Source organism: Puma concolor, chromosome E2, assembly GCF_028749965.1.
Source record: "Puma concolor isolate L17-30 chromosome E2, mPumCon1.1.hap2, whole genome shotgun sequence".
Taxonomy (NCBI): Eukaryota; Metazoa; Chordata; class Mammalia; order Carnivora; family Felidae; genus Puma; species Puma concolor.
This window is the reverse complement of record NC_141681.1, coordinates 13,612,456-13,625,651: the sequence shown is the minus strand read 5'-3', so window position 1 is coordinate 13,625,651 and position 13,196 is coordinate 13,612,456. Positions and strand designations below refer to the sequence as shown.

The window sequence follows — 13,196 nt, the reverse complement described above, 5'->3', positions numbered from 1 at the left end:
GTAGGGTACTGAAGGTGGCAGGAATGACCAAGACAAAAGACAAGAATCATTTTGGGGCAAGGCAGTGGGGAATATGTGTGAGATAGTCACACAAATAAGCACAAAATTAAAATAACTATAACTTGCACAAGTGAAAGGACAAAGACCTATGCCCTGGGATTGCCCTGGCCCTAGGGGCTAGAGGTCAGCCAGGCCGGCCCAGGTCTCACTTCTGCAGGCCTGCCCCGTCGCGCCATCTATTCATCCATTCACCCCTCAAGATCCAGGTGTCCTTGCTGCTGTCCCAGGGCATTGCTCCGCTCGCTATTCTCCCTCCAGGACGGCAGGGGGCGGTGTCGCGTCACCCGCCGCTATCCCGACAGACCCCGCGCGGGCGCGCGCCCTTAAGCGGGCGGAAGAGCCCAGGTCGGCGGGCGGAAGCGGCTCGCGCTCCAGGCACCGCCATGCCCGGGGACCACCGCCGTATCCGAGGGCCCGAGGAGTCCCAGCCGCCTCAGCTGTACGCGGCCGATGACGAGGAGGCGCCAGCAGCCCGCGACCCGACGCGGCTGCGGCCCGTGTATGCGCGCGCCGGGCTGCTGAGCCAGGCCAAGGGCTCGGCCTATCTGGAGGCGGGAGGCACCAAGGTGCTGTGCGCCGTGTCCGGCCCGCGCCAGGCCGAGGGCGGCGACCGCGGCGGCGGCCCGGCCGGCGCGGGCGGCGAGGCCCCGGCCGCGTTGCGCGGCCGCCTGCTTTGCGACTTCCGCCGCGCGCCCTTCGCCGGTCGCCGGCGCCGCGCGCCCCCGGGCGGCGGGGAGGAGCGAGAGCTGGCGCTGGCCCTGCAGGAGGCGCTGGAGCCGGCCGTGCGCCTGGGCCGCTACCCGCGCGCGCAGCTCGAGGTGTCAGCGCTGCTGCTGGAGGACGGTGGCTCGGCGCTGGCCGCCGCGCTCACGGCCGCCGCGCTCGCCCTGGCCGACGCGGGGGTCGAGATGTACGACCTGGTGGTGGGCTGCGGCCTGAGCCGCACGCCGGAGCCGGCGCCCACCTGGCTACTGGACCCCACGCGACTGGAGGAGGAGCACGCCGCCGCCGGCCTCACCGTGGCGCTCATGCCCGTGCTCAACCAGGTGGCCGGGCTGCTGGGCAGCGGGGAGGGCGGCCCGACCGAGAGCTGGGCCGAGGCAGTGCGTCTGGGCCTCGAGGGCTGCCAGCGGCTCTATCCCGTACTGCAGCAGTGCTTGGTGCGGGCTGCCCGGCGGAGGAGCGCCGCCGCGCCGTCCTGAACCAGAAGCCTGAGCCACGACGGACGCCAAGGACCGAGCTGCCGCCATCCCCTAAAGGACCTGTGCCGAGCTGAGAACTCCGAGGCCAGAAAGGATCTGAGGAGGCGTGCACAGAACTGATGGCACTGGACAGCTGTGTTGCAACGATTTCGTTAAAGAAACGTTTCTACTTGAGCCGGTGCTTCCCAGCTCCGACCAATTAGAGGAAACTTGGGAATGCGGCCTGACTCCCACGTTGAAAAAGACTTCAGCTGGACTGGCCTGGAAAACGGGGCTTGGAGCTCTTGTCTTGTCAGGGATGGACCCTATGCAGGCCAGCTAGTGACTCCCTTTTATAGAATTGGCCTGCTCTTGAGAGAGTGGACAGAGGGCTGTGCCTTGTCATTTATATCTGAGCTAAAACAAATTCCTTTATATCTGAAAAAGTGTTCTGTTGTGCTTCTTGTCAGTGGCGGACTTAACGGAGCAAGGCTCTTCTGAGCATGTAATGTGGTCTTGGGCCCCTGGTGTCAAGGGCTTGGGACAGCATTGTCATAAAGGTGTCCTGTTCCTTAGAGCAACATAAGCAGAAGAGACCCGCTGAAGGTGAAGGAGGTGCTGGGGTTGGTGTGGGGAAATGTGCTTTGAAGAAGGAGAGGCTGCCCCTTTGAGCACCATAGCGGCCGCTGCCGAGGTGTGGCACGAGTAGGGAGGGTTGTGTGGCCCCAGGAGCACTCTGGGTGCGCTCTCTGGCCTCTGGTTTGGTGCTGGGCAAGACCAAAGCTCAGGGGTGGGTAGCAGAAAGGGGTTTGGCTCTGGGTGGAAGCCAGATCCCACCTTTCCCTGGCCGTGTGTAGAGCAGCACAGCTGGAGGCCTCCTGCACTGCTGGTAAGAAATAGGGGTCCAGGCTGGCTTTGTTATCATCTAGTCTTGCCTCCTGGGAGTTGGCGGATAAACTGCCAGGAGTAAGAGCTTCTGGATGTTGGGAGACCAGGTGCAGCCTGGCCATTATTCCATATGGCAGAGCTGGCCTAGCTGAGTGACCACAAGAGTGGCATCTTCCCTGTGTGGCTCCTGTGCCCTGGCTTGGTAGGAGCTTCTGAATGTGCGTGTGTCCGGGGCTTGCTCAGCTTCTCCCGGAAGGCCTGACCTAAGGCAGCCAAAGGACCAGAATGAAGCTTGGAGACCATACCAAGAACCCCTGACCAGGGAAAAATACAAATTTTATTTTTCCCCTTTGACATTACAGCATTTCCAGAGCAGGTCTGAAATACACAGTGTCAAGCGAGAGACAAGATAGAAACAGGACATAAAAATGATACCCCTATTCTGAATGAGGGCTTTATAGGGTGGGTGGGCAGTCTGGAACCAAAGGTGGGTTATGTGGGACACACACCGAGGAGCTTAAAGACCGGAAGGGACTGTAGAACTTGAGTGGATCTTCTGTGCATCACTGGAACTGGGAAAGCGGGGCTGGTGGCTGCAGGACGCTCCACACTTGGAACTGGCAGGACCTGGAGAGGAGGGAAAAGCAGCCAAAGCAGTGCTTGCAGTCAGAGGGGCTGAGGTGCTCCCAAGGCAGGGGCCTGTTCAGCTGCCCCTTGCAAGACTGGGCTTCAGCCTCATGAGGATGGCGAGCATGTGCTAGGCAGTTGCAGGCCTCCCTCTCAGCCCCCTGACTATCTGGAATCTTGGCCTCCAAAGCAAAAGCCACCATTACGGAGAGGCTTCCCTGCTGGTGCGGCTGAGCCACGCCTCCACTTCATTGTCCTCATTCCAAAATGGGTGCCTCTGGTTGCACAGGTGCCACCAGGACGCCTTCCAAAAATCATACGAGGCAAGGAAGGAAGCCTGGGAAGGAGCCGGGAGGGGTTCCACTCTTCTACTGACTGCCCTCCTGGTCTGATGCATGATTCTTCACCTGTAGAAAGACAGAAGCAGGACTCTGGCCAGGAGGAGTGAGAGCCATGGGGTGTCTGGGAAGGGGAGGTCTGTCTGCCAACATCTCCCCTCACCTCCACATCTCTTTCTGGGCAGCTTGGGCAGCTCAGTGCTTCTCGAGATTCTTCTAGAGGCCTGGGAACCCAGAACCCCTAAACAAAACAAACATTCCCTTCCTCTAGCCGTCTTTCCCCAGATGTGACTCAGGCCTGGGCAATAGTAATGGCCCTCCAGAGCCCAGCAGTTGGAGGGGCAAAGCTGGACAGGTGGCGGAAGGGAAGTTCATTACTGCCAGCCCCTCCACCGGCATCCTGGGCCCTGTTGAGATGGCCCAAACAAACCCGGGGCTCGGCCTATCTCAGGGATTACCAATAAGGGAGGAGGATATGGTAGGTCAGGGAACATTTGGGCCCTTTGATGTTGCACGAAGGGCTCTTATCAGACTCAGGTTGGATGTTCTCCATCCAGGAAGGTCCATGTGCCACAGCTTCCCCGGGGAGCACGGTACAATATAAGATGTGGGGGCAGGGAAAAGGCAGAAATCGGTTTTAACAAGCTTGCCAGGTGGTTCTCAGGCAAGGGGTGTGGGGCCATGAGGCACAGCTGTGATGTCTGTGGTGCTCAAAGCCCGCCTCCCGGCTTCTGGAGAAGATGGTATTTCAGCCCAGAACTGGCCCAGCTGCCTGGCTGTGGCCCCTAGTCCAGCTGAGCTCATCAAGCCCGAGTTGAGAGGGGGAGACAACGCAGTGCAGGGCCCATGTTCTGGGGCTTGCCTGCGGTAGAAGTCCTGTGTCTCCCCTCAACCACCACTGTGGGCTCCCGCACAAACCCGAGTCTCTCCCTTGTTCACAGGGAGGCCACAAGGACTCAAACGCAGGGAGGGTGAGGATGAGGGGAGGTGCCGGGCCACTCACTGCCTCCTCTGGGTCTGTGCTGTCCTCGGGGCTGTCTGCTTCTGGATGGGGCCTCTGGCCCCTGGGCTCCTGCTTGGCTTCAGTGTTTCTGCATGAGGATCTCTTACTCACCAGGGCCCTGTTTTCTTCACTGGCCTCTGACCCTGTTGAGGGATAGCCGCCAGTTAGTGGTCAGGTTTGGAGGTCCCGGCTGATCTCAGAGAGGCTGCTTGGTGCCCGGCACTGATCTGGTGTGCCTAGGGCTTGAGACGACAAGATGGGGGTGGACTGGGACACTGCTCTGCCCCCAGACAGCTGCTGAGTGGTGGGGGGAAGGTCCTAGAACAACCTTGAAGTCATAGGGTCTTCAGCCATGGGGACAACCAGACCCTGGGGAGGGCAGGAAGGGGCCCTACAGATGGAAAGCAGGATGCCAGGTGCCATGCCCCCCGGCACCTTCAGCAGTGGGCAAAGCTGGAGCTCACTTGGAGTGCAGGCTGGGCCCCCAGTTGGAGGTGCTTGACCCAGAAGCTGGTCCCTCTGCTGGTCCATGCGCTCCAGAGTCTCCAACAGACGGTCCACCTGGGCTTTGATCTGGCTTAGCTCCCCCCTGATGGAGTGCAGCTCCTCGGTCTGGACTGTGTGGAGAGGGGCTGGAGCTGGTGTCCCACGGCCCAGGAGGCAGAGGGCATGGCTGCCCATGCTCCCGGGCCTGCCCTCACTGCCGAGGTCCTCCCAGCTCTTTCCTAGCCCTGTAGGTGAAGGCTCTGCCCCTTCACTCACGCTTTATTTGCTCTTGGGGCAGGTGGCTCTTCCTGGGGCCCTTGTGGGGACTGCAGCTGCTCTTGATCCCCATGCCCACCTGGGTCCTCCGGATCTTGACAGGCACGCGGTTAATGAGTGGAGGGATTCTTTGGCACTCATACACACTACTGGGACAGGATAGAGAGGGAGTCAGGCCAACCAGCCCCACCTGTTTACCCAGAGGACCAACGGGGCAAGACCCACCTACCGGTAGGGGACATCTTCCCTGCACAGCTTGTAGTCCAGGTCATAGTTACTGCTGCTGCAACAGAGACAAATGGGGAAGGGGTCACTCTCCATGGCCAGAGTCCTTTCCCAGACCCATTTAACTTGAAGAAACTGAGGTGTGCAACTTTTCCTTAGAATCCCAGAATTCTCCATTGGAAGAGGCCTTAGGGACTTGACCAAGGCCATTTTGAGAGAACACAGCAAACCAGCTTCCCCATGTCTGGCCTCTAATAAGGGGTATCTGTCAGGTGGCCCCGGTGGGCAGGAGGGGTCAATCGCCTGCAGCCTTCTGGCCAGCCAGATCAGGGCTCTCCAAAAGTTCCTCTGCCTGACCCAGGAACAGCTGATGTTCTGGATCGTAGTCTGGCAAAGGATGAAAGGAAAGAGTTAAGTCAGGGCCCAAAGCCACAGTGGGGGTGTGAGAGCCTTTAATCCTTGGTTGGGATTGCCAGGATGTGGCCCAGCACTGACTGGCAGGGCCAGCCAGGCAGGATTAAGGCTGTGGCCAGGCCGCCTTCCTCTTTGCTCCAGTCCCTGGGAGAGAGCAGGAGTCTGGAAAGTCCCAGACTCTCATTGCCCGGCCTTTCCCCCTTCTCTCATGTACCATGCATCTCCAGGCAGGGAATTGGTGCCTAGGAGGGATGTGGAGATTGGGTGCAAAGAGAATTAAGCACCTGCCTGGGCAGGGAGGCTCTGTGGGGACACAGCTACAGGAGCTTCGGGTGCCATCTGCACCCGGGGCTGGAACGGGGGATAAGGATCAGGGGAGGGGATGCACGCGGCGGCAATACAGCTTCTAAAACAACTTTCTGGTGCTGTGCGTCCCCAGCTCAGGCCCAGCCCACGAGGGGCGAGGCCTGTAAGGCTACTGGGTCAGAATGGAGGACGTTGGGGGCGAGGGGAGGGAGTTCCCCTTCATCCTGAGACGCCCCACAGGCCGGTTAGTGAAATTTCCGGCCATCCTCGCCTCCGCTTTCTGGCTTCAGGAGATCTGGACGGGCGGCCTGGACACAGCAGGGAGGCCGATTGCTGATTCCGGTGGTGGGAGGATCATCCTTGGAGAAAGGAGAAAGTGACAGCGGCGCTCCAGGAGGGCGCGTGCGCAGCCCCGGGGGTCGGGCTAGAGGTGGGTGGGGGTCCCGCGCCCAGCGCCCAGCGCAGCCTCGGGAGGGCTTGGAACCAGCCAGCGGGAGGGCTTGGGGGCTTGGGGACTTGGGGGCTTGGGGGCTAGGACGCTAGGACAGAACTGAAGCTGATGCGTCTCCGCTGGGCGCCACTGCTCAGGGAAAATTCTCTCTTCTGGATCCTTTTGGATTGGCTGGAGAGCTCCGCCCCCTCCGACAGGACGGAAACGTTGACGGAGAGCAGACATGGTGCCGAAGCCTGTGGCTGACCACCTGAGTCTCCGCGGCAAGCCTTTCTTCACAGCAGCATTGGTGGTTCAGTGGTAGAATTCTCGCCTGCCACGCGGGAGGCCCGGGTTCGATTCCCGGCCAATGCAATGGTTTGACTTTTTCCTCCCTTCCATTTTTTTTTCTTACAACTTTTTGACGTAGTCAAAAATGAATGGTGTAGGAATGATATTTCATTGACTGCTTAGCACAGACTGGAGAGCAGCCTGAGTTGAAACACACACAGGATGGGTTTGGGAATTAGATGTTAGGCTACATGCGCCCCACAGCCGTGCTTGCTGCAGTTACGGGGTGCCTCTTGGCCTGAAGGAAGGTGGGCTCTGGTGCCGGCCCTCCTACCCTCATCCCACCCCATGCCACCCCTCAGTCATCAGCCAGGGCTGATGGTAAGTGCCCTTGAGTCTTTTCCCCCAAGGGGCAGTGGCCTGGTCACATGGCTTCTCCGTGCTCTGTCCTCTGGTCTGGGTTAATTGCTACAGTCTGCAAGTCCGGGCTTCCCACAAAAGGAGAAATAGAACACTCCTTCAGAACGGTGCTGTGGGCAGAGGTCAAACCACCTGTGTCCGCGGGGACTTGGGACAATCCTTACACCACAGGCCTTTCCCTACAGGTTGAAAAATTCCATTTGGAGGCTCAGGTCACATGTCCTGGACTTGACTAGTTCTCACGGACAGGTCATCCAGCAGCTCAGCGGCTGCCAGAACCACATCCCCAACCTGTCGTTCCTCTGGGCACCATCCTAAGGCCCAGAGCCACAGTCCCAGCTGCCCACCCACTGCTGCCCTGGACCCAGGCGGCTCCAGTGACAGCCCCCCACCCCCCACCCCAACCCGCAAAATGCTTCATTCTCCCTACTGGAGTCCCTACTGGGGATGTGTGACTTAAGGAGGTCACCCCTGCCCCCAGCCTTGAAGGCGGGGTCCCCTCTGAATGGAGTCCGAGCCCCTGCCAGGCAGCTGCCATTACGCCCCATTGCCTCCCTATTCCTGCACCTGCATCCTTCAGAAGGCTGGCAGAAGCAGGTCAGAGCAGGCTGGGAAGGTAGTGGGGGAGGACAGGAAATCCGAAGGTGACAAAGCGAAGAACTGAGGCCCTTAGAGGCAATGGGGTTGATTCCCATGGTCAGTTTGGGGTGTGCAGGAGGCCTCAAAATTGGCCTCAAAAGTGGCCACGGTAAAAAAGCACATGAGAGAACTACGGCAGAGAACCACTTTGCTCCTATCAGACAGTGATAATTACCAAACCCCCAGAATCACATGAGGTGCAAGGCAAACCAACACCACATATGCAGTTCTGCTCCACTGAAGAGATGCGAGTTTAAAAAACCGCATTACCTGTGAGCACACACCTACTCATCAGCCCCAAACAAACGCAGTGCAAAAGCCACCCACGCCGGCACACTCACAGGGTGACACAGACCTTCAGGCTGACGCTGACAGGGAGAGATTTGGCTTAATCTCTCTCAAGGTCAACCTGGAGGTTCAGGGACTTCTCAGATCAGCCCCCAGCCCAACCCCGCCATCTCCTTTCCAGGAAGATGAGGCAAGGTGAAACCCAAAAGAGACTGGAAACTTTGGCCCCAGGGGATTTACACACTGCTGTTCCTAACAGCAAACACCTGCCCCACTGCCTCCTCCACCACAAGACAGAAACCACCCAATGCCCGCAGGAGGGCCAGGAGCTGAGTGAGGCCATCACAGATGCCCAGCTGAGGGGACACTCGTTACGCCTGTGAAAAGGGCACGTTAGCTGGCAGAACGTGGCAGGCTCCTTTCTGAAAATGTTTAAAGATTTCTTAATATTATCCTCTTTTTTTTTAAATGTTTATTTTGTTATTGTTGGGAGAGAGAGAGCAAGCATGAGTTGGGGAAGGGCAGAGAGAAAGGAAAACCAAGAATCTGAAGCAGGCTCCATGCTGTCAGCACAGAGCCTGACTTGGGGTTCAAATTCACAAACCCTGAGATCAAGACCTGAGCTGAAGTCAGATGGTTAACCGAGTGAGCCGCCCAGGCACCCCTTAACAGTTTCTTACACTTCCCAAGTTAGGGGCAAGATTTCATCCAGGGAAGTTCCCATTTGCTACTTCCCAAATATCTGTACCTGGAAAAAGCCCCCAAGCACCATGAAGGTGGGGATCCCCTGGGAGGACCCATGCCCCCTGGCTCCAGGTGGGAGGAGGGGGCATCCTGCCTCGGTCAGCAGGTGGTGCTGGGTGACACCAGCGATGAGAAGCCTTGGAATGAACGGGTCATCTCCTTCAGTTTATGGACAAAAGCTGAGGCCGAGTGAGAAGGAACCCCCAGGTGCCTCAGTGAGTTCCCTGAGCTGGCCTCCTGAGCTCCTTGTTTCATCCCAGGGGGACCCAGAGCCCCAGACAAGCCCGCAAGCAGCCCCCCTCCCCTGCAGACAACCCTGGCCAGACTCACCAGGAGATGGCTGTGCCCGGCTGCCTCTTCTGGCCTGGCTGGGTGGGGCGGGGCCTGGGCTCTCCAGCCATGTCTAAATCTGAAGAGAGAAAGAGCAGGGCAGAGCATAAGAGGAGGGAAGGAGGGGTGCAGAGGAAGGGCCCAAGTGCACAGGGGCTTCACTCACTTCCAGGCTGGCCCCTCCCTGCTCCTCAGCCCCCAGGCAGTGGGTATGGTCCCCTGAGTGGCCCCGAGACACGGGGCAGCAGAGTGGGCAGCCTGGCCTGGCCTCCTTCACACCCCGAACCCACCATGGCCATCAACCCCATTGCCTATGCCCTTGGTGGTACCATCAAGAGGCAGGAGGGACGATATCCGTGGTCTTCGTGTCCTCTGGGGAGACACCTAGCCCTGGCCAGAGATAGTTTTCGAGTGTCCTGCTGCCTGTCTGCCTGCCCACTTGCCTGCCTGCTCCCGGCCCACGCACCGCAGCTGCCTGTGGGCTAAGCCCCTGGGTCGGAGATGGTCACAGTGGCTCTAAGTGAGAAGCAAAGCCAGCGGCTGGCCTGCTCTGGGGAACAAACACCCCACTGCCCTCTGTCGGTGGGGGAGGCAAGAGTCGGCCGATCCCATGTAGGGGAGGACTGAGATGGGTCTGTGCGCCAGTCACCGCAGATCTTCTAGTTTCTGGGCTCCTCTCCTTTGCTGTTCACCACTGGAGAAAGCAGCTCTTCCACAGTGGGAGAGGGAGGGGACTCCTGCGTACCCTCACTCGGTGCTCAGGGCCTGGCCCTAAGTAAGTGCCACTTGATGTCTGCAGAATTCATGAATGGAAGTCCATGAAATCGATTCTGGTTTTTTTTTGGGGGGGGGGGGGTTGGATCAGACCCCAGAGTTTCGCTTGTGACTTCAAGGCCCCTCCCCTGAGCCCAACCCCTTTCTTCCTCTGTCTGTGGTCCACTGTGGCTGCCAAGATGGTAACAAATGGGAGCCTTCTCATTTTCCTGTTCTCAAGACTTCATGCAACACAAGAGCCAAGAGCACTTACTCAGCACCTGCTTGCTTGCCGTGGAGAGCAGGAGACTGGCCATAGTGTCTCTGAGGCACTGACGATCCAGACTATGTGTTTAATTAGAAGGAAGTTGGAATTTATCACCCCCACCTTAGCTTTCCTCTTCCATTCATGGTTCTGATTCATCCACTCAAGGACACATTACCCAAATGTCCATGTACCAAGGTGAACGCCTGTACTTTGTCTCGTCTGGCTTTCTGTGTCTATTCCTTTGGTATATCTATTTTTTTTTAATTTATTTTTGAGAGAGAGAGACAGAACATGAGCGAGGGAGGGGCAGAGAGAGCCGAAGACGCAGAATCCAAAGCAGAATCCAGGTCCCGAGCTGTCAGCTCGAACTCATGAACCGTGAGATCATGACCTGAGGTGAAGTCGGATGCTTAACCGACTGAGCCAACCAGGTACCCAGTGACGTATCTTAATACCCCTGGTCACTTTCACATTTGCAATGTCCACCGGGGACAGAAAATCACACGCATGTCCACCACACAGGGCAGAGGCACTTAGAAATTCCTGATGTGCCCAAGATAGAAGGCACAGCATTAATATAAATTCATCATTCTCTTTGGGCTAAACATCATCACTATCCCCTAAAAATGAGAATACTGAGTAGGATGTGATTGCACAGAAATGAGAGAATGCAGAAACCTGCATCATTCTCCTGGGGCCCCGATCATAGGACCCAGCTTTGGGGGAAAAACCATTCAATGGCTACCAGATTGCCAGTGATGAGTCAGTTATCACAAGGGGGCTAGTGGAGTGTCTGGGAAGTTCACCACCTATGGCAAACCATGTCCGCATCTGTAATGGGCATCTTCCTGAGTACCTATCACCTGCAGCCCAGAGCAGGTAAGCCTGGTTATGGCTGGCCCCACCCCCATTCAAGGGCTGTATCGTCAAGATTCCCCAGAGAAACAGAACCGATAGGATGTATACACAGAAAGAAAGAGATTTATCATAAGGAATTGGCTGACAAATCTCAAGATTGGCAGTCGGCAAACTGCAGACCCATGAGAGATAATGGCATAGTTCCAGTCCAAAGACCAACAAGTCTGAGACCTAGAAGATTCAGTTTCAGTTCAAGTCTGAAGGCAGGAAGAAAGAAAACTGATGTCCCAGCTCAATGGCAGTCAGGTAGGAAGAGTTCCCTCTTACTCTTGGGAAGTAAATCTTTTCATTCTATTCAAGCCTTCAACTGATTGGATGAGGCCCACCCACATCCGCTTTACTGCATCAACCCCTTCAAATGTTGATCTCGTCCCAAAACACTCTTAATGGAGTACCTGGGTGGCTCAGTTGGTTAAGCGTCACACTCTGGCTCAGGTCATGATCTTGCGGTTTGTGAGGTCAAGCCCTGTGTCAGACTCTGGGCTGACAGCTTGCTCAGAGCCTGGAGCCTGTTCTGGATTCTGTCTCCCTTTCTCTCCGCCCCTCTGCCGCTCACACTTTGTCTCTGTCTCTCTCAAAAATAAACACTAAAAAATAAAAAATAAAAAATAAAAAACAAAAAACAAAACAAAAACACTCTTAGAGACTCACCCAAAATAATATTTGGCCAAATCTCTGTGCACCCCATGGCCCTAAGTGAGACACAAACTTAACCATCACAGGGACCAAGCACCAGGAAACAGGGTGGAGGTCTTTGTTCCACATTCATCTCTCATAAAGACCCCGGGACAGGTTTCCTGGGGGACATACCCTCTTACATTCCCCCGGGGGCTGTGAGAGCCTGATTCATGGAACTCGGGAGAGATAGTTCATGAACAGAAGTCATAATGAGTGACCGCAGATGACACAAGGGCAGGGGAGGACAGCAGTCAGATGGGAAGGAAGCAGAAGACAGAAACAGACCAAGTGGATGGAAGGACTAGAGTGAGGAAAAGGGAGAGAAGCAGAAGGGGGTGGACATCCTGGACAACTGGTCTCCAGGGTTCCCTGAGCCGACTCCCTGATGTGCCCACTCTGACCTCATCAAATGGGTGCAAAGTAGTTCACTTATTTTCATAGGGCTCCCAGGAAGGAAAGGGTCGCCGTGTCATCCCCAATGCTAGAATGTTGCAACCAACGGCCAGAAGTGATTGAAATTAACCATCTGCCAGATGGGGCTGCATCTTCACACCCAGCACCTCACCCAACCCTCACCGCAGCCTCGTAGGGTAGATGCTCTGAGTGCCCCGTCTCAGGGCTACCGTAACCGGGCTCAGGTGGACAGTGAGCTGAGAGGAGCGGTGGGATCTCAGTCCCCAGCCTTGCAACCGCTACAGTGTTCCAACAAGTTAGAGGGCTTACTTGAAGCCATCCAGTGGGGGGGGGGGGGGGGGGGAGCGCCTGCGTGGCTCTGTCGCTCAAGTGTCTGACTCTTGATTTGGTTTCAGGCCATGATCTCATGGGTTTGTGAGTTCGAGCCCCACATCGGACAATGAGGCGCTTGCCTGGGATGCGGTCTCTCCCTCTCTCTCTCTCTGCCCCTCCCCTGCTTCCCCTGCTCTCGAAATAAATAAACTTAAAAAAAAAAAGAAAGAAAGAGAATGCCCAGTGGGATCGGCTGGAAGCGGAGGCTGGGTCTGTCAGCGCCTTCAGGCTGCACAGTCCTGGCGCCAGACTGCTCCATTACCGGCTCCACCCTGTGCAGAATCCAAAGCGGGGCAAGAACAGAGCACGGGCAGACAGAGCAATGCTGCAGGCCTGAGTCCCGGACGTGCCAGGCGGCTTCTCACAGTGGACGTGAGTCATTCCTTCTACCCCTTCACATCTGAGCCCCCTTCCTGTGTTACAGGTATCCCCTAGCTTTGAGACATAAACTGCCTCCCATGAAAGAGGCTGAAAATGCCCCTTTCCGCCCCCCTCTCCCGGCCTTCGTTGCCCTTGGGGCCTGGGCACGTAACGTGGCTCCTCTCCTCAGACCCACATGCCTGACTTTGAAGGAGAGCTGCCAGCGTGAAGTCCCTCTCAGCAATTGATGGTGGCAGTGGCCGCAGCTACATCCAGCTTTCAAGGGCGGTGCACCTCCGCCCCGTGTTGGAGGCACTGGCTGTGGCGTCTGCACCCGGCACAGGCAGTGAGGTGTTTTCCTGACCTGATGCTCTGACCTCTCCAAGAGCTCCTGGGAACTAAGCAGTAGCTTCGGCAAATTCCTTTTCTGCTTCGAGTCGCCAGAATCGGTTTCTGTTGCTTAAAACAAGAACCTTGATTGACACAA

At 57.0% G+C, this 13,196-nt stretch overlaps 2 protein-coding genes and 1 non-coding gene across 14 annotated transcripts; 2 read left to right on the top strand and 1 right to left on the bottom strand.

Annotated features, from left to right (window-relative positions):
* Positions 1 to 379: 379 nt before the first annotated feature.
* EXOSC6 (exosome component 6) lies at positions 380 to 1,325 on the top strand. Its single transcript, XM_086688922.1, has one exon. The coding sequence runs from the start codon at positions 444 to 446 to the stop codon at positions 1,260 to 1,262; it is 819 nt and encodes a 272-aa protein (XP_086545048.1). The 5' UTR covers positions 380 to 443; the 3' UTR covers positions 1,263 to 1,325.
* Positions 1,326 to 2,444: 1,119 nt separating this feature from the next.
* Positions 2,445 to 9,644, bottom strand: LOC147573384 (RNA-binding Raly-like protein). Of its 12 annotated transcripts, none has more exons than XM_086688933.1 (7): positions 9,390 to 9,644; positions 8,947 to 9,025; positions 5,089 to 5,139; positions 4,860 to 5,008; positions 4,562 to 4,714; positions 4,098 to 4,240; positions 2,445 to 3,163 (listed from the first exon to the last, which is right to left on the bottom strand). In XM_086688933.1, exons 2-7 carry the CDS (start codon positions 9,015 to 9,017, stop codon positions 3,125 to 3,127), a joined length of 606 nt encoding a protein of 201 aa, XP_086545059.1. In that variant the 5' UTR covers positions 9,018 to 9,025; positions 9,390 to 9,644; the 3' UTR covers positions 2,445 to 3,124. The 12 variants fall into 12 exon arrangements, with proteins under 12 accessions (XP_086545059.1, XP_086545060.1, XP_086545054.1 ...); XM_086688934.1 differs by having other exon boundaries at positions 9,413 to 9,644; XM_086688928.1 differs by having other exon boundaries at positions 5,089 to 5,142; positions 9,413 to 9,641.
* Positions 6,539 to 6,609, top strand: TRNAG-GCC (transfer RNA glycine (anticodon GCC)). The gene has a single exon. It is a non-coding gene; the product is annotated as a tRNA-Gly (tRNA).
* Positions 9,645 to 13,196: the final 3,552 nt, after the last annotated feature.